General features: G+C 44.1%; 1 protein-coding gene across 1 annotated transcript; it reads left to right on the top strand.

Moving 5' to 3' along the window:
• The first annotated feature begins 379 nt into the window (after positions 1–379).
• Positions 380–20,359, top strand: SRGN (serglycin). Its single transcript, XM_081329614.1, has 3 exons — positions 380–488; positions 17,487–17,625; positions 19,437–20,359. Exons 1-3 carry the CDS (start codon positions 416–418, stop codon positions 19,639–19,641), a joined length of 417 nt encoding a protein of 138 aa, XP_081185740.1. The 5' UTR covers positions 380–415; the 3' UTR covers positions 19,642–20,359.
• Positions 20,360–25,522: the final 5,163 nt, after the last annotated feature.

The following is a 25,522-nucleotide window of genomic DNA, read 5'->3' as shown; positions in this document are numbered from 1 at the left end:
CTACATTTCTCGTATTATGTAAGCCAATGTATACCAAATTCAGTAGGATTTACTCTTATGTAAATGATTTCCCCCCCCCCCCAAAAAAAATTGAAACCAACACTGCAAATCACCCTTGTTCTTCGGGATTAACATTGAACCTGGTAAGATTTTACTCTGAGTAGACCTCCTACTCTTTACTTGTAGAGGAAACACAGGTTTCCTGTAGCAACTAGATCAAGAGCGTAGAATTAGCGTCTAGGTTTTGTTAGTGGAGGTGTCCCTTTTCTGAGCCCAGGAAGTCGTGATGCAAGGAAAGGGCTGGGTTTGAGGTTTGGAAACCTTTTGTAAAGGCAGCCACTCGCCGGCCCCTGTTTCATTTCCACATCAGCAGTGACGGTTGGCAGAGCGTGGAGGTGCCCAAGCCAAACTGGAGATGCTTGTCAAACCTATTGGGAGGATCTTTGTGGCTCTTGGTATAATCCTCTTTCTGGGATGCCCGGGACAAGGTAAAATTTCCGGTGGCTGTTCCTTTTCCTAATCTCCTTGATGTGTTAACAAATACGAGATTTGCACGGCATTTCTGTACATGTTGATTCAGGAATAGGCACCATGGAGTACATCCAAAGAAATGAGGAGGAGAATAGCTCCAAAATCTTGGGCTTTGGCAGAAGATGTTCATCTCCCTGGAGATTACGCTTAGAAAGTGACAACCATATGCCTTCTCCAAGTAGGAATGTGGAGGTTCATAACTAGAGTGGACTGAAAGGTGGGATAGCCATTCCATGTTTTTTTTAAAAAATAATAATAATAACAAAAAAGATGTGCATTCTTCAGACATAAAGGCATAATCCCTGAAGCTTAATAAGAACAACAACAACAAAAAAGAATTTGTTAAAGGAACATAAACAGAGCCTTGGAGCATTTCTTTATGATTCTGTTGGCGTTTCACATTTCTATTTGTTGTTCTGTCTTTAAATGTTTTCAAAGGCTCTTCTGTTTTTGAGCCGGGATGAGGAAACTGTCCCACCCTGATTTATCATCAGTGTCTGTAGGGGTGCCGTAGCAGCTCCCCATATTCCATGCAGAGTCTATAGCAGCAATGGAGGTAGAGGTGGATTGGGGTTTTCGTTTCGTTTCTTTTTTTTACAAGTTCCATTTTACAGTGGGAAGGTGCTTTAATCATAAACGTTGGGAGCAAGAGCTGAGTAAAAAGGTACAGTCCCTTATGGAATTTAAAAAGATGATTGTCTTAAAGAGGATCCTATTTTCCTGCAAGTAGTAATACTAACAATATTAAGGTAAGAATAATGAAAAGTTTAACCTCGCCCCCCCCCCCCCAAATTATAATCTCTGGAAGACGGATTACAGAACTAACTACACAGATTTGGAAGGAGTAAAGCTGATAACAGCTTTACCATTATAAAAAAAAATTCTGTGCATAGTCTATTACAATTGGCAACTGTACCTTAAAATATGATGCATGCGATAAAATACAGAAAAGTTAAATTCAAAAAGCACTTTAATGTGACACTGCCTGAGGGCACTTTAAATTTATATATGTATCCAGAACCAAGAATGTTCTGGACAAGCCAATTATATACATGTTTACTCAGATGTCTATGGAGATTCTCAATCATCCAGGTCATGGTTGTCCCAAAGATCCTTTTCTAAAAGGCAACTGGACTTTGTTTTTTTTTCTTTGAAAATGTTTTGTTTCTCATCCAAGAAGCATCTGAAGAAGCTTCTTGGATGAGAAGTGAAATGTTTTCAAGGAAAAAAAAACAACTAAGAAAGTCCAGTTGCCTTTTGGAAAACCTCCTTTGGGACATGTTTACTCAGAATTTAGTATGATTTATGCTGAACTAGCTGCTGCAACAATCCAATAAAGCTGTAAAGATTGATCTGCTAGTTCCGTCCCAAAGACATTTGTTTTGTGCCAGTTACGCAGAGAAAAATTCAAAATGATAATTAGAAAAAAAAATTACATTATCCATTCTTAGTTCTTGGATAGCTGGGCTGCAAAACTCCTTATGTCTGCTAGGTGGCGGCAGTGTGATACACTTTTCTGGTTCATTACTATCATTCTACCACCCTGTGGAATTGGCCTGGATTGTGGTGCAATAAACCATATTAGATTAAAAATACAACTCTACATAGCCAGTTTGATACGGCTTCACACTTCCCCTTGTGAGGATAGACAAACCAACTAGGAACAGACTTGTGTTACAATGGTTATTAAGAATAAAGCTGATTTTAAGTCAGTGTTTGCTATTGGCTTACAAATGGTGATTTGTTTTGGGACTTAATTATAACTCTGAGTAAACTGGGAAGTTACACGTTAGACTTTTAGCAGGCAATCATGCTCCCTTAATCACACATTTTTCTCCCTGCTTCTTCTTTCTGCTTGGCATCTTGTAAGAAACAATAGTAGCAGCTCCCTTGGCATCCTAGCAAGATATTTGAAAAGGGCATTTTTTTTCCTGTTAGAACATTAGGTTTGTCTTGTGATGCAAAAGGAAATTGATGTAAGTGTGAAGCAATTGAGGTCTCTGTTTTTTACAGGTTACCACACAGGATGCTTTTACTCAGAACAAATTCCACTTTCAGTGAGCTAAATTCCTGCTGGACACATGAGTACAATTTTCAAAAGCTAAAAGACAAATCACAAATATTGTTTTTTTCTAACCCCAGTCTCATTTTTAAAATGCTGATTTTTCTCTGCTCAGTCAGGGATGGTTCTCGACGTAAGAGAGTGACAACAGTAAGGTCATACCATGTGCAAAAGTATCATGAACAATCACCCTTAAAGAGCAAGCCACGGAGGGAATTTCAAGGCCACTTGTTCATCAGTGATTTATAGCATTACTCAACTATTGTAATTTATATTATCCTGATGAGATAAAGTCTAGAATACCTGGTGCTTTTTGAGCTTGGATATTTGCTTGCGCATGACTGATTATGTTATCTAGTTGGGTAATGAAATGTCTGCAAGAGAATAACTAAGCTCAGAGAGTACCAAGAACTCCACAATTCAACCCTTAGCAATAGATATTCTTTTCCATTGGAGATGAAGTCTCCACCTGTGTCTAGGAGAAAATAGCTGAGTGATGCTAAAAGTAAAGGTAAAGGTTCCCCTGCACATGCGTGCTAGTCGTTTCCAACTCTAGGGGCCGGTGCTCATCTCCGTTTCAAAGCCAAAGAGCCAGCGTTTGTCTGAGGACGTCTCCGTGGTCATGTGGCCGGCATGACTAGATGCCAAAGGCGCACGGAACGCTGCTACCTTCCCACCGTAGTGGTCCCTATTTTTCTACTTGCATTTTTACGTGCTTTCGAACTGCTAGGTTGGCAGAAGCTGGGACAAGTAACAGGCGCTCACTCTGCTACGTGGCACTCGGGATTCGACCTGCCAAACTGCCGATCTTCTGATCGACAAGCTCAGCGTCCTAACCCACTGAGCCACCACATCCCTTCTGAGTGATGCTACACGATGCTAGAAATCACTAGGTCAGGGGTAGGCAACCTTGGCTCTTTTATGATGCGTGGACTTCAACTCCCAGAATTCCTGAGCAATTCTGGGAGTTGAAGTCCACACATCATAAAAGAGCCAAGGTTGCCTACCTCTGACCTAGGTCCAAAGTCACTCAATAAATAGTAAGTGTGGAAGACTGATTAATGGTGTGGGGGGGCTGGACAGAATAGAAGGGCATGGTTGACTGGCTGAAACCTTGAAGAAAGGCACCCAGTATTAAATATGAAAAAGGCTAGCATGCTGTCCAAAATTTTCTCTTTTGCACCCATCTTATTGATATTTCTAGTAATAACTAAATTTCTGATGCAGCAAATCTTCGAGTTACACTTTCACTGTTGAGCGAATTTAATTATGAGTTGGACTTATTTAATTGTATACAGTGCAGTGTGCAATTAAGTAAGGCTACTTGCTGAACTCTTCCTGTTCTTAGGTTGTCTTGTATGTAATATCACAATGTGCCATTTTGTATTCAACTCACTCAACTCTAGAGAATGGCTTTTGATGCAAGAGTGTTACTCCAGCATATCTCTCCTGCTCTCTGTCAGTTTGAAAGACAGGCGTAGCCCAGCTCTATTTTGTAACTTCCTTCACGTTTACAATTAGGCTGCTGTTGAAGAAAGACAAATGATGTAAGACCCTGCAGGTTGGGGAGCCAGCGTCATCCATTTGGGTTCTTAATCAGCTAGCCCTTACGACAAAAATTACCCTTCATAGCTAGTATAAATGAGTTTTCTGGTGCAATGAAGACCAAACACTGCTATATAAACAACTAATATTTCTGAGAGAGGAATGAAAGGTTAAGTCTGTAAATAGTTCAGTGTGAGTTCAAATGCTTCTTTCTGTTCAGAAATAGAAGAAGGGAAAAGCTTCAGGGGAATGTGGTTAATCTAAAAAAAGAAAAGGGGTTTAAATGATTTAAATGATTCCGTCACTTAAATCATAAAATATCAAGGAAACATCTGCAGCTGCCGTTTCCCACAACTGATAGGCAGATGTAAGAATGTATCATGTTCCGAATTAACTAAGAGGGGTAGCTGGGTGGGGTGGGGGGCATTAGGGGATAGGGATAGGGCAGTGATGGCAAACCTTTTAGAGACCAAGTGCCCAAACTGCAACCCAAAAACCACTTATGTATCCTCGGGTGCTGGGTGGGCGTGGCCCATTAGGGGTGTGTGGCTCATTGGGTGGGCGTGGCCAATTGGGTGGCCGTAGCTGTGGTGGTAATGGCAGACCAGGTGGGACTAAAAAGTTCAATCAATTCCAACTTTGCGAGATCTTTTTTTTCCCCATGAAAAGTTGAAATTGATTGATTGATTGAACCTTTTTTTTTGCACATGGCGGCAGAGGCCTAAAGTGAAAAGGTTTTATAAAACCCAGCAGAAGGCCTAGGACTGGAGCGACGGTGCGCGTGCCCACAGAAAGGGCTCTGCATGCCATCTGTGGCACGCGTGCCATAGGTTTGCCACCACCGGGATAGGGTCTCTCCAGTCTGATACTCTGGAGATGGGAGGTGTGTTTGGAATTATAGTTGCACGCCTGATGGACAAGATTGAAAAAGCTGAGTTGTCTTTTTCCCATCATCTCTTTTGTCTGCTAAATCTCCCCATCTCCTGCGCTTGGGTGTCTGCTTCATCAAGATAGCCTATCTATCCCAACCAAGGCCTTCTATATTACTGAACATTCCACCTCACGTCCTCTCTAGGCAAAACAGACTTCTATGGAAACTCTCTAGAGAAACTTGAACTGTTGCCCGTTAAATGGAGGGGCTGATCTGAGAAGGCTTTGTAGTGATTCTCATTTCTTTTCATTTAGAATAAAATAGAGCTGGAAGGGATCTTGGAGGTCTTCTAGTCCAGCCCCCTGCTTGAGCAGGAGAACTTAACCATCTCAGACAAGTGACTGTCTAGTCACTAGTGTCTATTTAAAAATCTCCACTGATGAAGCACCCATGATTTCGGAAGGCAAGCTGTTCCACTGGTTAATTGTCTTCACTGTTAGGAAGTTTCTCCTTAATTCCAGGTTGCTTCTCTCTTTGTTCAGTTTCCAACCATTGTTTCTTGTCCTGCCCTTTTGTGCTTTGTAGAATAGTTTGACGCCCGCTTCTTTGTGGCAGCCCCTCAAATACTGGAATACTGCTATCAGGTCACCTCTATTTCTTCTTTTCATTAGACTATTTTTATTTTATTTTATTTTTATTTTTATTCCATTTGTATCCCGCCCTTCTCCGAAGACTCAGGGCGGCTTACAAGCTTAGCAGTAGCCTTCATTCTATGTATATGCCTGCTTATTAGGGCTTTCACACACACCCCAAGCGGCATTATTACAAAGTCAGCTTATTGCCCCCAACAATCTGGGTCCTCATTTTACCTACCTCGGAAGGATGGAAGGCTGAGTCAACCTTGAGCCTGGTGGGATGCGAACCTGCACTAGCCAAACCCTAGTCCTGCAACCGTTCTTCATATGTTTTAGTCTCCAGGCCTTTGATCATTTTAGTTGCTCTTCTTTGAACTTTTTCCAAGGTCTCAACATCTTTTTTGTAGTATGGTGACCAAAATTTCTTGCAGTATTCCAGCTGTGGTCTTACTAGGGTTTTATAAAGCGGTACTAATACTTCACGTGATCTTGATTCTATGCCTCTGTTTATGCAACCCAGGATTGCATTAACTTTTTTGGCTGCTGCTGCACACTGCTGGACTCCAAGGTCCCTCTCACAGTTACTATTATGTATGCAGGCACCTGCATAGCAACAGCCACCAGGGGGCATTGGCCTGGACAGTTTCGGCGGGAAACCTAGGGCCAACCCCATTGGCTGTTAGCTTACCTGGCCAGGTATATAAGGAGGCCAGGTAGCCCTCATTCCCCAGTTCACTTCCCCTTCCAATAAAGAGCTGAACTCACACACCGGCTGGCGTCTCTCTTGCGTCGGACCCACTACACAATAGTGGCGACGAAGGTGGGATTGCTGCCGACCAAGAGCTGAAGTCACTGGGGAAACGCTCCGCGAGCTGAAGGGAAAGGCATTTTTCCTTCTTCCCCCCACGACCTCCAGCCGAACCAGCAACGCCAAGCGCCACATCCACGACCAACTGCTGCCATGGCTAGAGCCGGACAACCCCGCGAATTCGAGACCCGCCGCCCCGAAACCTGGACCCGTTACCTGGCTCACGTTGAACTGTACATGCGGTTCAATCAGATATCGGAGGATGGTGCAAAGGCGGCCGCCCTGCTCTGCCTTGGGGAACCAGCGCTGCTGGAAGTCGCCGCGAACCTGTTCCCCCAGGAGGCCATCAACACCGTCGCGTACCGAGACCTCGTGACCAGGCTCAACGCACATTTCAGGCCCCGGCGCTCCAAGGTGGCCGCACGGTCACAATTCGAGAAAACGGACCAGCGCCCCGACGAGACCGGCGCCGACTTCCTCGCCGCCCTGCGGGAAGCTGCCGTCGCTTGCAGGTTCACAAACTTGGAGGAGCGACTACGGGACCGGCTGATTTGCGGCCTACGCGACAGGCGGTTGCAGGAGCGCCTGTTCGAAAGAGAGGAGGTCTCTCTCCAGGAAGCCGAGGACGCCATCCTAGCCCACGAAGCGGCCTGCGGGGCCGTCCAAGCCTGCCAGGGAACCCGGCCCGGCAACCAGGCAACCAGCGTCCACCGGCAAGGGGCCACAGAGGAGGACGACCTGAGCATCGACCTCCTCCAGCGGAAGTCGACCCCCGACCAGCGAGCCAGACGCCCAGACAGGCCCAGGCCTCCCAGCAACACCGCCGTTCCCCAGAGGTGTGCAGGGTGTGGTGGGAACCACATGCGCAGCCTCTGCAAGTTCCGGTCCGCCACGTGCCGGGCCTGCAAGAAAACAGGCCACATAGCCTCCGTCTGCCGTAGCCGCCGCCCCCGGGAGGAGATCCACGAGCTGCATCCGGAGGAACCGCCGTTCGAAGGTACTGGGGCCCCCACCAAAACAAAAATTGGCTATGTCGAGAGCCGGCTGGCCATTAACCACACAGGTAGCCGCCGGCTGCTCAAACCCAAAATTAGATTAGCAATCCGTTTGCAAGGCATCCCTTGCAGCATGGAGCTTGACTCCGGATCAGCAGTCTCGATTATTTCGGATGAGACCCTTAACCACATAATTAGCCGGAGCAAGCAACGGATTAAATTACGGCCTACTAAATTAACCCTGACCGATTTTCAGAATTCGCCGGTCAAGGTGAAGGGGGAGGCCACCATTTTAGTGGGGTTTAAGGGTCGTGAAGGGCACCTGGACGTTGTAGTGGTAGAGGGCCGCAGAGCCAGCCTGGTTGGGCTGGACTGGTTTGAGGCCCGGGAATCTCAGTATCCGGGATCCATCGGATCCAGGGGGACTCCGTTGAGGCCGTTTGCCGGGAGTTCGCCGACGTCTTCGACGGGTCATTAGGCAAGTACACCGGGGCCCCCATATCGTTCAAACGAAGGGAAGTGCTGGCAAGGCTGCGCACAGCTGGCCTCAAACTCAAAAAGGAAAAATGCAGCATAGGCGTTCCTTCCACAGAATTTTTGGGGTTCAGAGTAGACGCCAGGGGAATCCACCCCACAGAATCCAAGGTGAGGGCCATCAAACTAGCACCCACACCCAAGAACAAAACAGAGCTTCAGGCATTCCTGGGTCTGCTGAATTTCTACCATACATTCCTCCCACACAAGGCAGCCATCGCTGAACCGCTCCACAGGCTGCTAGACAAACAGGCAACATGGGCCTGGACGGCCACCCATGATCAGAGCTTCAAGGCCCTGAAGGCATTGCTGTCGGATAAGTCCACAGTAACCCATTTCATCGAGTCCAAGCCCATTTGTATCGCCTGCGATGCATCCCCTTATGGTGTGGGCGCTGTCCTAAGCCACCTTGAGCCCAACGGGGCACAAGTCCCCATAGCATACTATTCTAGGACACTGTCTGGAGCAGAAAGAAACTACGCCCAAATAGACAAAGAAGCCCTGGCAATCGTGGCAGGAATCAAGAAATTCCACGATTGCTTATATGGCAGGGAGTTCACTGTCTTCACGGACCACAAACCACTCCTGGGCCTGTTCACCACAGACAGGCAAACCCCCCAGATTCTGTCCCCCAGGATGCTCCGGTGGTCCATCTTCCTTGCAGCATACAATTGCAAGCTGGTGCACAAGCCAGGGAAGGAGATGGGCCACGCAGACGGTCTAAGTAGGCTCCCCTTAGACACACACGACCCAGACCCAGCACCAGCCACACAGATCCTAGCCCTGCAGGAACTACCCGAGTGTCCAGTTCTTGCCAAGGACATTGCCAGCCACACAGCCACAGACAACATCATGGGCAGGGTGCACTCATGGGTTTGCACAGGGTGGCAGGACAAATCCCCGGGACCAGAGTTTCAGGCCTATTTCATTAGACGCGATGAAATCTCCACACACAAGGGGTGCCTCCTTTGGGGTAGCAGGGTCATCATTCCACCTGCACTACGCGCCAGGGTATTGGACTCCTTACACGAAGGGCACCCAGGGGTGGTCAGGATGAAGGCACTGGCTAGGAGCTACCTCTGGTGGCCCGGGTTGGACAAGGAGGTTGAGGATCGGGTCAAGGCCTGTTATACGTGCCAGAGATCCAGGCCAGAAGTGCCACATGCACCAGTACACCGGTGGGAGGCCACACACACGCCATGGTCCCGCATTCACATTGACTATGCAGGGCCATTCCAGGGTCAACTATTTTTAGTAGTGGTGGACAGTCACTCCAAGTGGTTAGAGGTAGTCCCTGTCCCCAACATGACCTCGGGGAGGACAATCCAGGTGCTCAGAGCTCTCTTTGCCACACACGGCCTCCCCGACGTAATTGTGTCTGATAATGGGCCTCAGTTTACTGCTGCTGATTTCCAGGTGTTCTTGAAGGCGAACTGGATTAGGCACACCACCTCCGCGCCTTTCCATCCATCTACCAACGGGCAGGCCAAACAGATGGTAAGGACGACCAAAGACGCACTCCGGCGCATCATCAGCGGGGACTGGCACCACAGACTGGCCAAATTTTTACTAGCCCAACACACAACACCATGCATGGCTACCGGCAAGAGCCCAGCAGAACTGCGATGGGGACGGCGCCTCATCACCAAGCTGGACCGCCTACATCCAGACCAGGTAGCAGCCGAAACCGGAAGGGCAACATCACCATCATCACCATCACCACCAGCATCACTACCATCACCATTGCCATCATCACCCACACACAGGGTCCTCAACCTGGGGGACCTGGTCTGGGCAAGGAACTATGGGGCTGGACATCCTTGGGTTTCAGGGACAGTGGTCGGGAAAACAGGACCCCTTTCGTACATTGTAGGGGTGGAGGGGGACAGACGCATAAGGTGACACATCGATCAGCTCAGAGGAAGAGTCCCTGAGCACGTCACACACGCCCCTGAGCGCGTCACACACGTCCCTGAACTCAACGCACACGATCAACAGGAGGACCACACTCCAGGAGGGGTCAACCCAGCTGAGGACGTCACAGGGCAGGGACCAGAGGAGGAGGACTTCCTGATGCCGGCTCCTTGCAGCCCTGCACAAAGGCCTCAGGAACCCACGGTCCAAGCCCAGGGGCCAAGCACACCCAGACGATCCACCCGTCCACACAGGACACCAGCCTACCTGTCGGACTATGTGTGCAAGTGACCCTCACACAAGGACACCACTGTTTTTTATATATATATACTCATAGTTATAGTAGTTGCATGTTGTTGTTGTTATGTGGGTCTTCTCTAAGGGGGGAGGGGTGTTATATATGCAGGCACCTGCATAGCAACAGCCACCAGGGGGCGTTGGCCTGGACAGTTTCGGCGGGAAACCTAGGGCCAACCCCATTGGCTGTTAGCTTACCTGGCCAGGTATATAAGGAGGCCAGGTAGCCCTCATTCCCCAGTTCACTTCCCCTTCCAATAAAGAGCTGAACTCACACACCGGCTGGCGTCTCTCTTGCGTCGGACCCACTACACAATAGTTACTGTTTTTGAGCCAGGTCTCGCTGGCTGTACCTGTACTTGTACCTTTGGTTTTTCCTGCCTAAATGTAAAACTTTGCTCTTCTCCACATTAAAGTTCATTTTGTCGGATAGGGCCCATTGTTCAGGTTTGTCAAGATCTTTTTGAATCCTGAGCTTGTCTTCTGGGGTGTTGGCTATTCCTGCCAGTTTAGTGTCATCTGCAAATGTGATGGGTTCTCCTTCTCTTCCCTCATCAAAGTCATTAATGAAGATATTGAAGACTACTGGGCCTAAGAACGAGCCTTGTGGTACGCCACTGCTTACTTCTCTCAGTGTGGATGTAGTGCCATTGAGGACTACTTGCTGAGTACTGCTTGTCCATCTGATGGTGTTGTTGTCTGTTGTATTCCCACCTTTTTCTAGCTTACTAAGCCAGGATCTATTCCTATTATAATGTTATGATTTAGATGTGTGGCAACAGAAATTTTGGGCTCGGTTGTGGTTGTAAGTCAACAATTCTCTTGTTGATTATTTTAAGCCAATTTTAATCACTTCTACAGTAATTATTACAGGTAGTCCTCGGCTTACAACTACCTGTAATAATTACTGTAGAAGTGATTAAAATAAGAAAGAACTTAAAGTAATTGGAAACAGAGTTTGACCTAAGCTACCATGGTCCAAGGCCAGTGTGCTAACCGCTGTATCTCTCTTGTATGATCCATTACTTGCCTTGCTGGAGCAGTGGGCTAATGCCTCCTTAAGTAACAACAGCTGCCTGCAATTAGTGCAGGTTCGCATCCCACCAGGCTCAAGGTTGACTCAGCCTTCCATCCTTCCGAGGTAGGTAAAATGAGGACCCAGATTGTTGGGGGCAATTAAGCTGACTTTGTAATAATGCTGCTTGGGCGGGGGAAAGCCCTAATAAGCAGGCATATACATAGAATGAAGGCTATTGCTAAGCACATTGATTTGTGCTTAAATTGTAAGCCGCCCTGAGTCTTTGGAGAAGGGCGGGATATAAATGGGATTAAAATAAATAAAATAAAAATAAAAATACTTGGCTGTACAAAAAGACTCTCTTATCTCCCCCTTTTCTAATTTACCATGACGAGAACATCTGGATTTTCACAGGAGGGAAAAAAAATTGACTGACAAAAAAATAATCTTCTACTTCCAGTTGTTGTTATGGGTAGTCCTTGACTTATCACCATTCATTCAGTGACCATTCAAAATTACAACCATGTTGAAAAAATGGAATTATGACCATGCCCCAAGTTATGGCTGTTGCATTGCCCCCCCCCCCTCAGTCACATGATCAAAATTTGGATGCCTGGCAGCCTGGCCATACTTATAACTGCAGGATGCTTCAATTCTCTCTCCCACTCCCTATCTTCCCTTATCTATGCCCTTTTGGCCACCCTACACCCTGACTTACGGGGTGGCAAGCAGCCCCAGAACCACCCATTCTGGGACTGCTTGCTATGCCCCGTAAGCCTCAGCTACCCCAGCAAGCATTCATTCACCCAGCTGCCTTCACTTCCATTCCCTGCCCTGCCCTTTTACCTGAGCTTTCTTTGTAAAGGTGCACTGCCGTCGCAATGCTTTACAAAGATGCTGCACCTTTACAAAAACTCTGAGAGTTACATATAGAAAATGTTTGCTGGAGAAGCTGAGTCCAAAAAGGAGATGGCAAAAAACAGTGAGGTGGTTCTGTTTGGGGACTGTGACTGGACACAAAAGGCCAAAAGTGGGTGCAGGGACCTGGAAGAGAAAACAGCTGGGTGAATGAAGATGTCACGTTTCTGATGTATGGACTTTTCAAGTGACTCAGAGGCATTGTTTACCTTAAAAGTCCTTTATTAGCCTAATACACTGGCAAATGCTTGCTCGAAGGAAGCTGGAATCTGAAATCTCCGCCCCTTGCACAATATATTAAAACACAATTCTCCACCTTTCTAATTTTGTCATTAATCATATTCTCCAATTAATTTAAAGAATCAGTTTCCCTTCCGTTAGAAAACCCGCCAAGGTCTTATCTTCTGTAAATTCAGATGGCCTTGAAGGTACAATCCTCCTCTTCCCCCTTCCAATCTTAAACTCAATCTCTTAAACCAATGCACAAGTTTAACATATGAAATGGCTACTTCTTCATCTCTTGTCAAGGAATAACATTCGATGTTAGCAGTGTTGACATCCGCCCCCACTTACAAAAAGGACAGATCCTGTAATGTAAACATTACAGAATGTTATTGCTTGACAGAATGCTTACTGGGGTGGCAGAAGCTTCCCAGAGCATTGCATGTGGTTCTGGGGTGCTTGCCACCCCACATGGCAGAGTGCAGGGCTACCAGAGATGAAGGGAGATGGGGGTGGAGAGTTGGAGGCAGACCCTTAGCTTACTGAAGACCTGGGCTGGGAAGGAACAAACCTGGAATGGTTTTGATTGAAGTGGACACGTGCTTAACAGCTTGTGATGGTTAATGACCACAATGGGGATTGCAGGAATTACCAGCGTTAAAATTGGTATAAAGGTAAAGATAAAGGTTCCCCCGCACATGCGTGCTAGTCGTTTCCGACTCTAGGGGCCGGTGCTCATCTCCGTTTCAAAGCCGAAGAGCCAGCGCTTGTCCGAGGACGTCTCCGTGGTCATGTGGCCGGCATGACTAGACGCCAAAGGTGCACGGAGCGCTGTTACCTTCCCACCGTAGTGGTCCCTATTTTTCTACTTGCATTTTTATGTGCTTTCGAACTGCTAGGTTGGCAGAAGCTGGGACGAGTAACAGGTGCTCACTCTGTTACAAACTTCCGACCTTCTGATCGACAAACTCAGCGTCCTAACCCACTGAGCCACTGCGTCCCTTCAAAATTGGTATGGTCAATGACATTTCGCTTTATCACTTAAAACAGCAAGCCTGATCACACAAGAGAACTACCTGTGCTTTTGCATGTGCTTACTTTTAAGTCAGTTCTATCCCATTTATCCCATCAGGTTTTTCAGTTCCCAAAATCTGGGAAATAATTGCCTTCACTTCTGGCAGTTTGAAACGGTGACAAGGTGTCAGCCTTGCCTTTACAAGATTAGAACTGGAGGCTGAAGTCAGTAGGCATCCAAGGAGGCATATCTCTGATAAATAGGCTTATTGTCAAAAGAAGGTTTATGAACGGTTGCAGGAACTGGTAGGCAACCTTGGCTCTTTTATGACACGTGGACTTCAACTCCCAGAATTCCTGAGCCAGCCATGCTGAGGGGAAAGGGAGAGGTGGCTTGCTCAGGAATTCTGGGAGTTGAAGTCCACGTGTCATAAAAGAGCCAAGATTGTCTACTCCTGATCTAGTCTAATGAAGTGAAGGACTAGGGCTGACATGATAGCAGTGTTCCAATATTTGAGACATTGTCACAAAGAAGAGGGAGACAAATCTATTCTCCAAAGCAACCAAGGGCAGCACAAGAAGTAACAAATGGAAACTTATCAAAGAGAGATTCAACCTAAAACTAAGGAGAAATTTCCTGTCAGTGAGAACAATTAATCAGTGGAACCATTTGCCTTCAGAAGTTGTGGTAGCTTCATCAGTGAAGGTGTATAATAAGAGATTGGACAACCATTTGTTTGGAATTGTATAGGATCCTCTGCTTGCGCAGGGGGTTAGACTAGAAGACCTCCAACGTCCCTTCCAACTCTGTTATTCTGTATTCTGTAAGCCATTGCAAAAGAATTCCAGTGACATTTATAGTGACATCAAGGTTTCAATCAGTGTGGACATCTTTATGGTACAAATGGCTTTTGGGAGAGATGATTTCATTTCATAGGAGCCTTGGTGGCGCAGTGGGCTAATGCCTCCTTAAATAACACCAGCTGCCTGCAATTAGTGCAGGTTCGCATCCCACCAGGCTCAAGGTTGACTCAGCCTTCCATCCTTCCCAGGTAGGTAAAATGAGGACCCAGATTGTTGGGGGCAATTAAGCTGACTTTGTAATAATGCCACTTGGGGGCCCCCAAAAGCCCTAATAAGCAGGCATATACATAGAATGAAGGCTATTGCTAAGCACATTGGTTTGTGCTTAAATTGTAAGCCACCCTGGGTCTTCGGAGAAGGGCGGGATATAAATGGGATTAAAATAAATAATAAATAAATAAAATCCATCCTTTGTTTTGCTAGATTTCTGATCTTCTGAAAGTCATCTCTTTGCCCTGAGCTGGTTCAGAACTAGCAACAGTAAAAATGCCCTCTTATTCCACAGGACTGGAAACTTGACATCTTCATACTGCAAAGCCATTAAACGAGCTTTGTAATTTCTCTTAAAAGCTCTGAAGCTGAACGAATGGACAGATGGATGGATGGATGAATAAATGATAGCTTTGCGGTGTGTCAATTACACCACAGCTACACTGTACATTGGCACGACCTTCCAGTTCTGCTCTTGGGGTGGGAACATAAATACCAGGAACTTTTTTCAACCTCTCCCAGAAGCCCTATGAAGTTCATTGATAACTGGAATTTGCAGAAATTCACATTCTGAAACTTTTGAAAATAATTCCTCTCCATTGACGGGGCGATTCCTGATTGTGTGCCTAGATGTGAAGTGAGTCACTTAACTAGGGGAGATGATTGTCTGAGCCATGTCATGGAAACTTAGTTATCTATGTTGTGGTAAGAGAAAGGAAATGGGTTGAGTTTTTATATCAGGGTTGGCCAGGCCTGTTATACCGTTTGAAAAGGATGATGTTTGCAACTTTCTTCAACCTGGCGCTTGCTAACGATGATGAAGTTATTTCAACACATCTGGAAAGCACCTGGTTTGGGAGGTGGACTAAAAACTAATATGTCCTCCTATCTCAGGGGTAGGCAACCTTGGCTCTTTTATGACTCGTGGACTTCAACTCCCAGAATTCCTGAGCCAGCAATGCTGGCTCAGGAATTCTGGAAGTTGAAGTCCACGAGTCATAAAAGAGCCAAGGTTGCCTACCCCTGTCCTATCTCAACCTGAACATGATTTGCTAGAACGTCTGATATAATTGTAGGCCTTGTGTTTCTCAGCCTTCCTTTGAGCCTTTGCTCAGCACACTCCTCCCAAATGCCTTACAATTCCTCTTTGGAAATACAATTTTTTTTTGAGTCTGGTTCTGTTTGCCTGTGTCCTGTGAATTCCTGTTTCTGTGCTACCTCTCAAAAAAGTCATACTTTGTACGGTATGACCAGGATTTTATGGATCCATTTAGGATACATGCAGGATGTTAAGCTGTTATAGACAACTAAAAACAGTTTTAAGTTAAGCTCCCCAAATCAAGGAGAGAACCAACCTAGGACTAAGGAGAAATTTCCTGACACTAAGAACAATTGACCAGTGGAAAAGCTTGCCTTCAGAAACTGTGGGTGCTCCATCAATGGATGCTTTTATGAAGAATTGGACAGCCATTTGTCTAAAATGCTTAGAGTCTCCTGCTTGAGCTGGGGGTTGGACTAGAAGACCTCCGAGGTCCCTTCCAACTCTTTTATTCTCTTAATCTGTTAAATTAAGAGAAAAACTTCCTATGGTAGATTTTATGGCTGAAAGATTTTTCAAATTATCAATGGTGTTAAGATTATATTGGTACAACATGAATTTGTACTTGACAGTTCTAGAGTATTAGGCCTTGTGTTCAGGGGCTTGCTACCCATTTTCAACTTAGTGTGTTTAGGGCTTTTATGACAAACCATCATTAGATAGCTTTTCCCAGTTTTGTGCCCACCAGATTTTAGTTCTGAGAATTTTGAATGAGTGTAAGGTAAAGGTAAAGGTTCCCCTGCACATGCGTGCTAGTTGTTTCCAACTCTAGGGGCCGGTGCTCATCTCTGTTTCAAAGCCGAAGAGCCAGCGCTTGTCCGAGGACGTCTCTGTGGTCATGTGACCGGCATGACTAGATGCCAAAGGTGCACGGAACGCTGTTACCTTCCCACTGTAGTGGTTCCTATTTTTCTACTTGCATTTTTACATGCTTTCGAACTGCTAGGTTGGCAGAAGCTGGGACGAGTAACAGGTGCTCACTCTGTTACGGCACTCGGGATTCGACCCGCCAAACTGCCGACCTTCTGATCGACAAGCTCAGCGTCCTAACCCACTGAGCCACCGCGTCCCTGAATAAATGTAGCCAATGGAAATTTAGGAATATTTTCCCATTTATCTGGAATCCTACATTTTGGAGAAAATTGCTTTTATTACTTATAGATTTATTTCAGTTTACACCTTTATACCAGTTTTTTCAATATGGTACAGAAGCTAGTAATCTATAAAAATGGGACAAAATATTTGCTGAGTAAGTTGCCTATTATCAGACACCGTGTTTAGATTATTGTTCCTAATTAGTCTCTCTTGACTGAGATGTTTTAAAATGTAATATTAAAATTTAAACCCCTTGGCAAGAATTTTCTTCTGAAAGGAAAATCATTTTGACTTGGTTATTTGAGGGACTATCTATCCCTGATAATTTCTGCCTGCCCTGTAAGATAGGCAGTGTGGGGTTCCCTTCAATCAAATAGTGCCATCTATTGGGACCAACGAAGCAGCATCTATCCCTCTGTCTACCGGCCTGATATTGTTCAAATAAGCATTAAAAACCTACCTGATCCTCCAGAACCTGGGGAAGTGTGGCTCCAGCTCCTCTGGAATTTCAATTTAATTAAATATTCCTCTTTTTCCTGACATGCACAATTGTTTTCACTTTTTTAAAAATTGGTTTCCTTGCTTTTCCAATGGCACACCATCTTTAGAGGTCTAGGTGGCCTCTAAATTGATTAATTAAATAATTAAATAAATAAAGGATATCTCAAGTTGCCTGTCCTCAGGTTTTGACAAAGGTTACTACGGTTTACAGAGTTTTCTGTTGTTATTTTTGCAGAGTTATGATGGGTGTACTGAACTGGCAATGCTGTTCCAATACCAACATTACAAAGCCGCCGTACTAATGTTTAATAAGTTATAAACTTGATTTCAACACGTATACCATTTTTCCTTAGGAGCTCCTCAGAAAGGCCGGTACATGTGGGTCCGATGTAAACCTGATGCCAATTCTGCCAACTGCCTTGAAGAAAAGGGGCCAAGTTTTGTCATGACAGAGGAGAAAGGGAAGATCCTCTTTGAGGAAAACCCCACACGGTGAGATAAAATAAACCTTCACGGGTGGTTCTTAGTTGTCTTTTAGAATCTTGAAAATGGTCTAAGCAAGCAAAATGGTCTAGCTGCCCAAAATCAGCTTGTGATGAGATGGGTGGCAGATAAATTTATAAATAAATTTCAGGACCTTTATGCAAAAATCATATATTTATAACGAAATAAAAGATATATATTCATGTATTTCTGTTTTTCATCCTCTTTTGCTTTACACTGCCTAAAGTCGCCTTGGTGACTGAGGCAGCTAACTACTTGAAATAAACAAAACCAGTCAATTAATACTGCCAGCAGTGATGTTACAAAATAACATACAGTAATAGTTAGCAATATATAAATTGGTATAATGCAAGTTGTAATGGTCTGTATCTTCATAACCTGAACTTTAAAAATACAGGTAATCCTTGACTTATGACTGAGCCTGGCAATTATGGTCATATGTCATGATGGTTGTAAAGTGGGTCAGCAGTTATGACTTTTTTGCACTGGTCACTAAGCAAACCCACTGTTTGCTATGGGCCAGTTTTTGACAGAAACTGGAAGCGAAAAACTGACAAAAATATGATTATATTGTGGTCACATGACCGTGGGTGGTTGCAAACAGCTGTAAATGTGGGCTGATTGCCAAGTGTCCAAAATGCAGTCATGTGACCGTGAGGGGGAAGTTGATGTTGTAACTTTGAAATAGGGTTGCAAGTAGCTTTTCGAGGGTCCACTGTAACTTCAAACGATTGCTAAGTGGCGGGTTGTAAGTCAAGAACTACCTGTATATGTGAATTGATCTTTTTTTCCCCCCTGGCAAGTACCTTTTTAACAAATACGGATTCATTGGGTAAAGCTTTTTTTTTTCCTGATCAGAAAAAGCCTTGTGAAGACATAAGATTCCAGCCACCAACGCAAGCACATCTCACTGAGAGATGGAGACTAGATGAAGGGACTGACTCTCAATGAGGCCCATTTGCATTAGACAGATCTAGAAGCTTGTATCTCTCATGTGGCTTTTGATTCAAGGAAACTGTCACTTTTCTCATGTGGTTGAATGCTGATTTATCTTGTGTGCCATCTATTTTACAGCAACAGCTCTGCCTAAGTACAAAGAATAGGTTGTCTTACTATATTTTCAATCCTTTTCTTTCTCCCTCATGCTTTTGGAGCTGATGCTTTGATTTCTAAATATTTTTTTAAAATTAGGTTTGCTCTGTTTTCATTTGTTCCCTCATTCCTTACTTTAACATTTTAGTTGGCCAGCTCTGAATGATAGGGAGGGAAGCAGAAAACCTTGGAGGTATGTGTGTTGTTTATGAAAGTTTGTGCAGTTAGTGTTTTATGTATAAAATATAAAAAGTGCATGTGCGCTTTTGTTACAAAGCAGTGTGAGCTTAGTCTTGTTTATCTGAGTCACCTTTTGGCCATACTGCCTGGGGATTATGGAAATCAAATCTTCAACTAATAGCCAATAATGATAACAACTAATAGTGGATCAACCTATTCTCCAAAGCCCTTGAAGGTGCATCGTCAAAACAAAAGGTGTGGATAGCTAAACTGTATTAACTATCTGAAAGAGGCTAGAGAAAAAACATAAAAACTAACAGAAAAATGCATATTTTATTTTTGTCTTCTCTGCATATAAATTTGCAAGTTGCTTTTTTAAAAAACAAACAAACAGACAGACCAGACATCTTTTTTTTAAACTTGTTTTTATACATTTTTACACACTACCTATTTCCAGCTAGGGAATAAAGAAAATCTAAACATTGTAGCTAAGACTTAACGATTGTTTTTTAAAATATGTATTTCAGAGAGATACTTCAAGACCAACCCAGTACTTTGCCATTTTCTGGAGATGAAGAAGGATCTGGCAACGAAGCAGATCCTGAGACAGGATCGGGTTTTGAGTATGATATGGAAGAGTCCGGTGGGTCTGGTTTCGTGAACCAACCAAATGTGAATCTGAAGCTTAATCTATCAAATGAAGGCTTATTTCCCCATGAAAACGTACTGTGATTTCTGTTATGGCTCAATGTAATCTTTCTTTTTACCTATCATAAGTTTTGACGAAATGTATACCCTAGACCAGGCATATATGTTATAAAATATTACAGCTAATCATGTGTATCTTAAAATGTTTATTGTGCTTTTCTTTGATAAAATCTATTATTTGTAAGCTGAAAAACAGAAGCAAACAAAGCAGAACAGTTAAACTAAATTCAAAGTAATCATGCAGGAATCAATCATACTAAGGGATGTAATGCAGCTAGACAAACTCTTCGTGTCGGCACCTTTTCTTTGATTATATAGGCAGTCCTAAACTTACAACCATTTGTTTAGTGACCATTCAAAGTTACAACAGCACTGAAAAATGGGACTTATAACTGCTTTTTACACTTACGACCATTGATCCCCATGGTCCCATGATCAGTTTCGGACACTTGGCAACTGGCGTGTATTTATGATGACTGCACTGTCCCAGAATCATGTGATAACTTTTTGTGACTTTCTGACAAGCAAACCAGATTCATGTAACAACAACATTACTAAATTAATAACTGCAGTGATTCACTTAATAACTGTGCCAAGAAAGGTTGCAAAATGGGACAAAATTCATTTAACGATTGTCTTGTTTAGCAATGGAAATTTGTGGTCAATTGTGTAAGTTGAGGACTACTTATAATGTTGGGATGGATCAGTTCCCAGGGCAAATAAATGGGAAGGTGCCACATCAGTCTGGAATATTTTGACCCTTTTTTCATTTGTACAAGAAATATGCCTAAAGCAATGCAAGAACCGACTTTCATATTATCTCTAGAAATATGAAGGGCCAGAAAAAACAGGATGTTTCTGTTTTTTCCTCCCAGGGGTGTTCCAAATTTTCACAACTTTTCCAAGGAGAAGCCCCTTTCACATTTCTATTACTAAAGGTACCTTTCTAATCTGGGTGGATATGGTGCAGTCTAAATAATTTTCAAAAACAGGAGAAAAATAAGCAGAATTTGGGGTGCCTGGATTACTTTTAAGAAAGAGAGAAGCAGCAGCTTTCTAGTTTACAAAACAGTAAGATTGCCTTCCTTTAAAAGTTGTTGTTTGCAAACATAGTAAAGAAGCACATTGTTTTAAAATCCATTGTGCCTATTTTGTTACATTGTAAATTGCCCTTATAGTTACAAATTACATATATTTCATATTTTATTTCTTCAATGCAGACAGTGCTTGTTTTGCAACCTTTTCAGCCACTTGATAAGCGTTTTCTTATGCCTGCAATTATTCAGCTTTCTATTAAAATCTAATGCAACTAAAGACTCATTTTTATTTCTGAAATATTGTTTATTAATCAGATTATCCCACCTCAATTATAAAAAGAAATCTCAATGGCTCATTAATAATTATTACTACTCTATTGCTCTGCATGTACACTGAGAGCTTCTGCACCAGAGACAAATTCTGTGTGGCCAAATAAAGCCAAATAAAGTATTCTATTCTATTCTATTCTATTCTATTCTATTCTATTATTCTATTCTATTCTATTCTATTCTATTCTATTCTATTCTATTCTATTCTATTCTATTCTATTCTATTGTTGGTTGTTCTCTAACTCGATATCTGTTTTAATGGATTTCACATCTTAGATTTTCTATGCTTGAATGGAATGTTAAAATTTCAGCAATACTGTTGTAATCTAAATTTCAGCTGGTTTCCAGGTGACATTTGAGTGTTGACAGCATGTATTATTTTGGCATCTGTAAAGGTTGTATTTTTAAAATTATTTTTGATTATGTTATTGCTCTTTAGAAAATAGAATAGAATAGAATAGAATAACAGAGTTGGAAGTGACCTTGGAGGTCATCTAGTCCAACCCCTTGCTTAGCCAGGAAACCCTACCATTTCAGACAGATGGTTGTCCAATCTCTTCTTCAAATCTTCCAGTGTTGGAGCATTCACAGCTTCTGGAGGCAGGTTGTTCCACCCTTCCCAAAATAATTGAGACAAGAGAGGGACAGTGTGCTGTGCAAATACGAAAAGGATGAATTGATCTATCAGCAAACTTGCTGGGGTTTAATTTGAGTCCCAAGAAGGCCCAATATCTTTATTCAGTCCTAAGGTGGGAATACCTTAACTTCCACACATTCTTTATCTTTTTTTGCTTAAATCAGCCTTCTTGAATTTCTCTTTCAAATACAGGGATTATGACTTTGTATCACCACAGCCAGAAATGAATTGCAAAAATCCTCAAGTGGCCAAGTCCTCATTAAATCTGGAACACGAGAGCCTTGCTTTCTCTCATTTGCCATTCGGCGTCTATTTAATTCAGTTAAATAGGTTCTGAACCCCATCAGCTTTGAATTAATTCACCTCTTTTAAGGTCAACAGCTGCTAATCCAAGGTGTGCAATTACCTCTGGCCTGTTGCAAGCACAGGGAGTTACAGGAGTTGACTTAACATGCCTACCGCGAGAGGGTTTAGCAGAGGAAATTTGCTGGTGAGACCCGATTACTACTTTTCTGTCCTTTGAACCTGATCACCTAATTTGAATTGACATCTCTGAGGCTTACAGCCTATAGAAGCTCCAGCAACATCTTTTTTTCCCCCCTCTGGTGCTTCCATGAAGACTGAATTTTCCTCACCCCCAGCCCACGGATGAAAAGAAGTTCAGCTGTCCTTAGAAGTACAAATAATCTTCTCCACCTGACATTGTCTGTCTGGCTGAAGGTGTATAAAATCAGCTGGGCTTTGCCACCTATTACCTTGGAAGGAAATCTGCACTGACTGACAAGAGATGGGGCTGGTGGGGGGGGGGGGTGTAGAGAAGACAGAAGATAGATTGCCAGTGAGGATTGTAAACTTCCTGCCGGTATAGTTCTTCTGCTGATTTGAGGATGGATGGACAGGACTTTACCTTGATAGTGGAGGCACACCTTCAGATTTATATTCCACTCTATACGTGTTTTGTTGGAACTGAATAACCCTATGAAACGATGCTTGGGGGGAGGGGGGGTGTCACATGAGCTGACCTCTACTTCTTTATCCTAAAGCTCAATTACTCAGATGCTTCAGAGGCCACGGCTGTGCCACGCTGAAACCAAGGATTTTCAAGATTGTATCACCTCAGTTTGACAGGAAACAGCCAAATGTTCTCGTTTTTTTTCTCTCTGTAAGGAATAAAAAATGTATTAAGCTTTAAAAAAAAGGTTTAATATGCCTATTTTTACTTTTAAACACCTTTTTTTTTCTCCTATTCAAACATGCCTGATTCTCGGAGCCTGTCTGGACAAGTCCTTGCAGTTTTGTTGGCAAGGTTTTCAGAAGTGTGGCCTTCCTTCCTTCCTTCCTTCCTTCCTTCCTTCCTTCCTTCCTTCCTTCTGCTGAGAGAAAGTGACTGGCCTAAAGTCAGTCAGCTGACTTCATGGCCAAGGCAGGAGTAGAACTCATGGTGTTACCCTATTTAATACCCTTAAATCGGCAGCTTTCAATACCATTGACCATGGTATCCTTCTGGGATGGCTTCAGGGGTTGGGAGTAGGGGGGGCTCTTTGTTGTCCTGGTTCACTTCCTTCCTCTATGACTGATCTCAGTCGGTGTTGATGGGAAGCAAGAGGCTTAGACTTTGTCCACTGCTTTGTGGGGTTCTGCAAGACTCGGTACTCTCTCTCTCTGCTTCTGTTTAACATCTACATGAAGCTGCCAGGTGAGATCATCCACCACCAACTGACACTCAGCTGTATGTCTCGGCCCATGGTGAGTTAAGACAGGGGTCTTCAAACCTGGCCCTTTTATGACTTGTGGACTTCAACTCCCAGAATTCCTCAGCCAGTGCGTAATCTGGGGGTTCTCCTGGGCTCACGATTCCTGCTTGAAGAGCTGGTGGCAGGAGGGCCTTTGTACTGCTGTGTGCCTGTTATGCCCTTTCCTAGACCAACAATCCCTGCTCACAGTCACTCATGCCCTAGTCACCTTCTGTCTTGACCATGGGATGCGTTCTACATGGGGCTGCCCTTGTGAAGCACCCAGAAGTTTCAGTTGGTTCAAAGTTCAGTGGCCTACATAGTTTTGTGCAGACCCAGGTGTGCACGTGTCACCTCTCCTGCAGGTGCTCCATTGACTGCCAATTTGCTTCCGGGTGCAATTCAAAGTGTTGGTTATCACCTTTAAAGCTGTTCATGGCTTGGGACTGGGTTATCTGAGGGATCGTTTCTTCCTGGTTACATCCACCTGACCCACTAGAGTGGGGAGGCAAGGAATGTTGCAGCTCCTGTCTCCTAAGGAGGCAGGACCCAGAAGAAGAGCCTTCGCCGTGGTGGCTCCCTCCCTTTGGAACATCATCCCTGCAGAGATTAGACTGGCCCCTCACTTTAAAACTCTTTTACAAACCTCTGCAGACCTGGTCCTGCCAACAGTCTGGGGAATCCAGAATGGGATGGAGCCCATCAAGTGACTCGTTTGATTGTGTGTTGTCTCCAGGGGGTGGGGGAATATTGTTTTTTATTCTTTTATATTGGGTTTTTCTTGTTTGTAAGCCACCCCAAGTCACTAAGAGTGAGTGGGCGGCCATATAAATCTTCTAAATAAATATCTATTTGTAGATTTACTTTTAAATCTATTTATACATCTGTATCACCCTTAGACAAACAGATTCCCACAATGGAAGAATGGATGATGGAGTTAATGGAACTGGCTGCGATGGCGAAATTAACTACCTCGATTGAAGAAAAGCTTTGTGTTTCCTCATGGAAGCCACATTTGGACTTTTTTGATAGAAACCAAAAGAAATGCTATATTAATTTTGTGATTTTGATGATATGTTTATGATTATAGAAATACCAGGTATTATTGAATTTTAGATCTAAAAATTCATGCTGAAGAAAGTTGGAAGCTAAGCAGAATCATTGTGGTCCAAGAATCTAATAGGGGTCAGGAATACTTTTGAAACATGCATACAATATTCACATATTGTTGTTGTTGTTAGTTGCGAAGTCGTGTCCAACCCATCGCGACCCCATGGACAACGTTCCTCCAGGCCTTCCTGTCCTCTACCATCTTCTGGAGTCCATTTAAGCTCACGCCTACTGCTTCAGTGACTCCATCCAGCCACCTCATTCTCTGTCGTCCCCTTCTTCTATTGCCCTCAATCTTTCCCAGCATTAGGCTCTTCTCCAGTGAGTCCTTCCTTCTCATTAGGTGGCCAAAGTATCTGAGTTTCAACTTCAGGATCTGGCCTTCTAAAGAGCAGTCAGGGTTGATCTCCTCTAGGACTGACCGGTTTGATCGCCTTGCAGTCCAAGGGACTCGCAGGAGTCTTCTCCAGCACCATAGTTCAAAGGCTTCAATTCTTTGGCGCTCAGCCTTTCTTATGGTCCAGCTTTCACAGCCATACATTGCAACTGGGAAGACCACAGCCTTAACTATAGGCACTTTTGTTGACAGGGTGATGTCTCTGCTTTTTAGTGCGCAGTCTAGATTTGCCATGGCTTTCCTCCCAAGGAGCAAGCGTCTTTTAATTTCTTGGCTGCAGACCCAGTCTGCGGTGATCTTGGAGCTCAGGAAAATAAAATCTGTCACTACCTCCATTTCTTCCCCATCTATTTGCCAGGAATTGAGAGGGCCAGATGTCATGATCTTGGTTTTCTTAATGTTTAGTTTCAACCCAACTTTTGCACTCTCCTTCTTCACTCGTAACAAGAGGCTCTTTAGTTCCTCTTCACTTTCTGCCATTAGAGTGGTATCATCTGCATATCTTAGGTTGTTGATATTTCTTCCGGCAATCTTAATTCCAACTTTTGATTCATCTAGCCCTGCCTTTCTCATGATGTGCTCTGCATATAAGTTAAACAGGCAGGGTGACAGTATACAGCCTTGCCGGACTCCTTTCCCAATTTTGAACCAATCACTGGTT

The sequence above is a fragment of the Vipera berus genome (genome assembly GCF_964194415.1).
Source record: "Vipera berus genome assembly, chromosome: 5".
NCBI classification, from domain to species: Eukaryota; Metazoa; Chordata; class Lepidosauria; order Squamata; family Viperidae; genus Vipera; species Vipera berus.
This window is presented reverse-complemented; position numbering and strand designations above follow the sequence as displayed.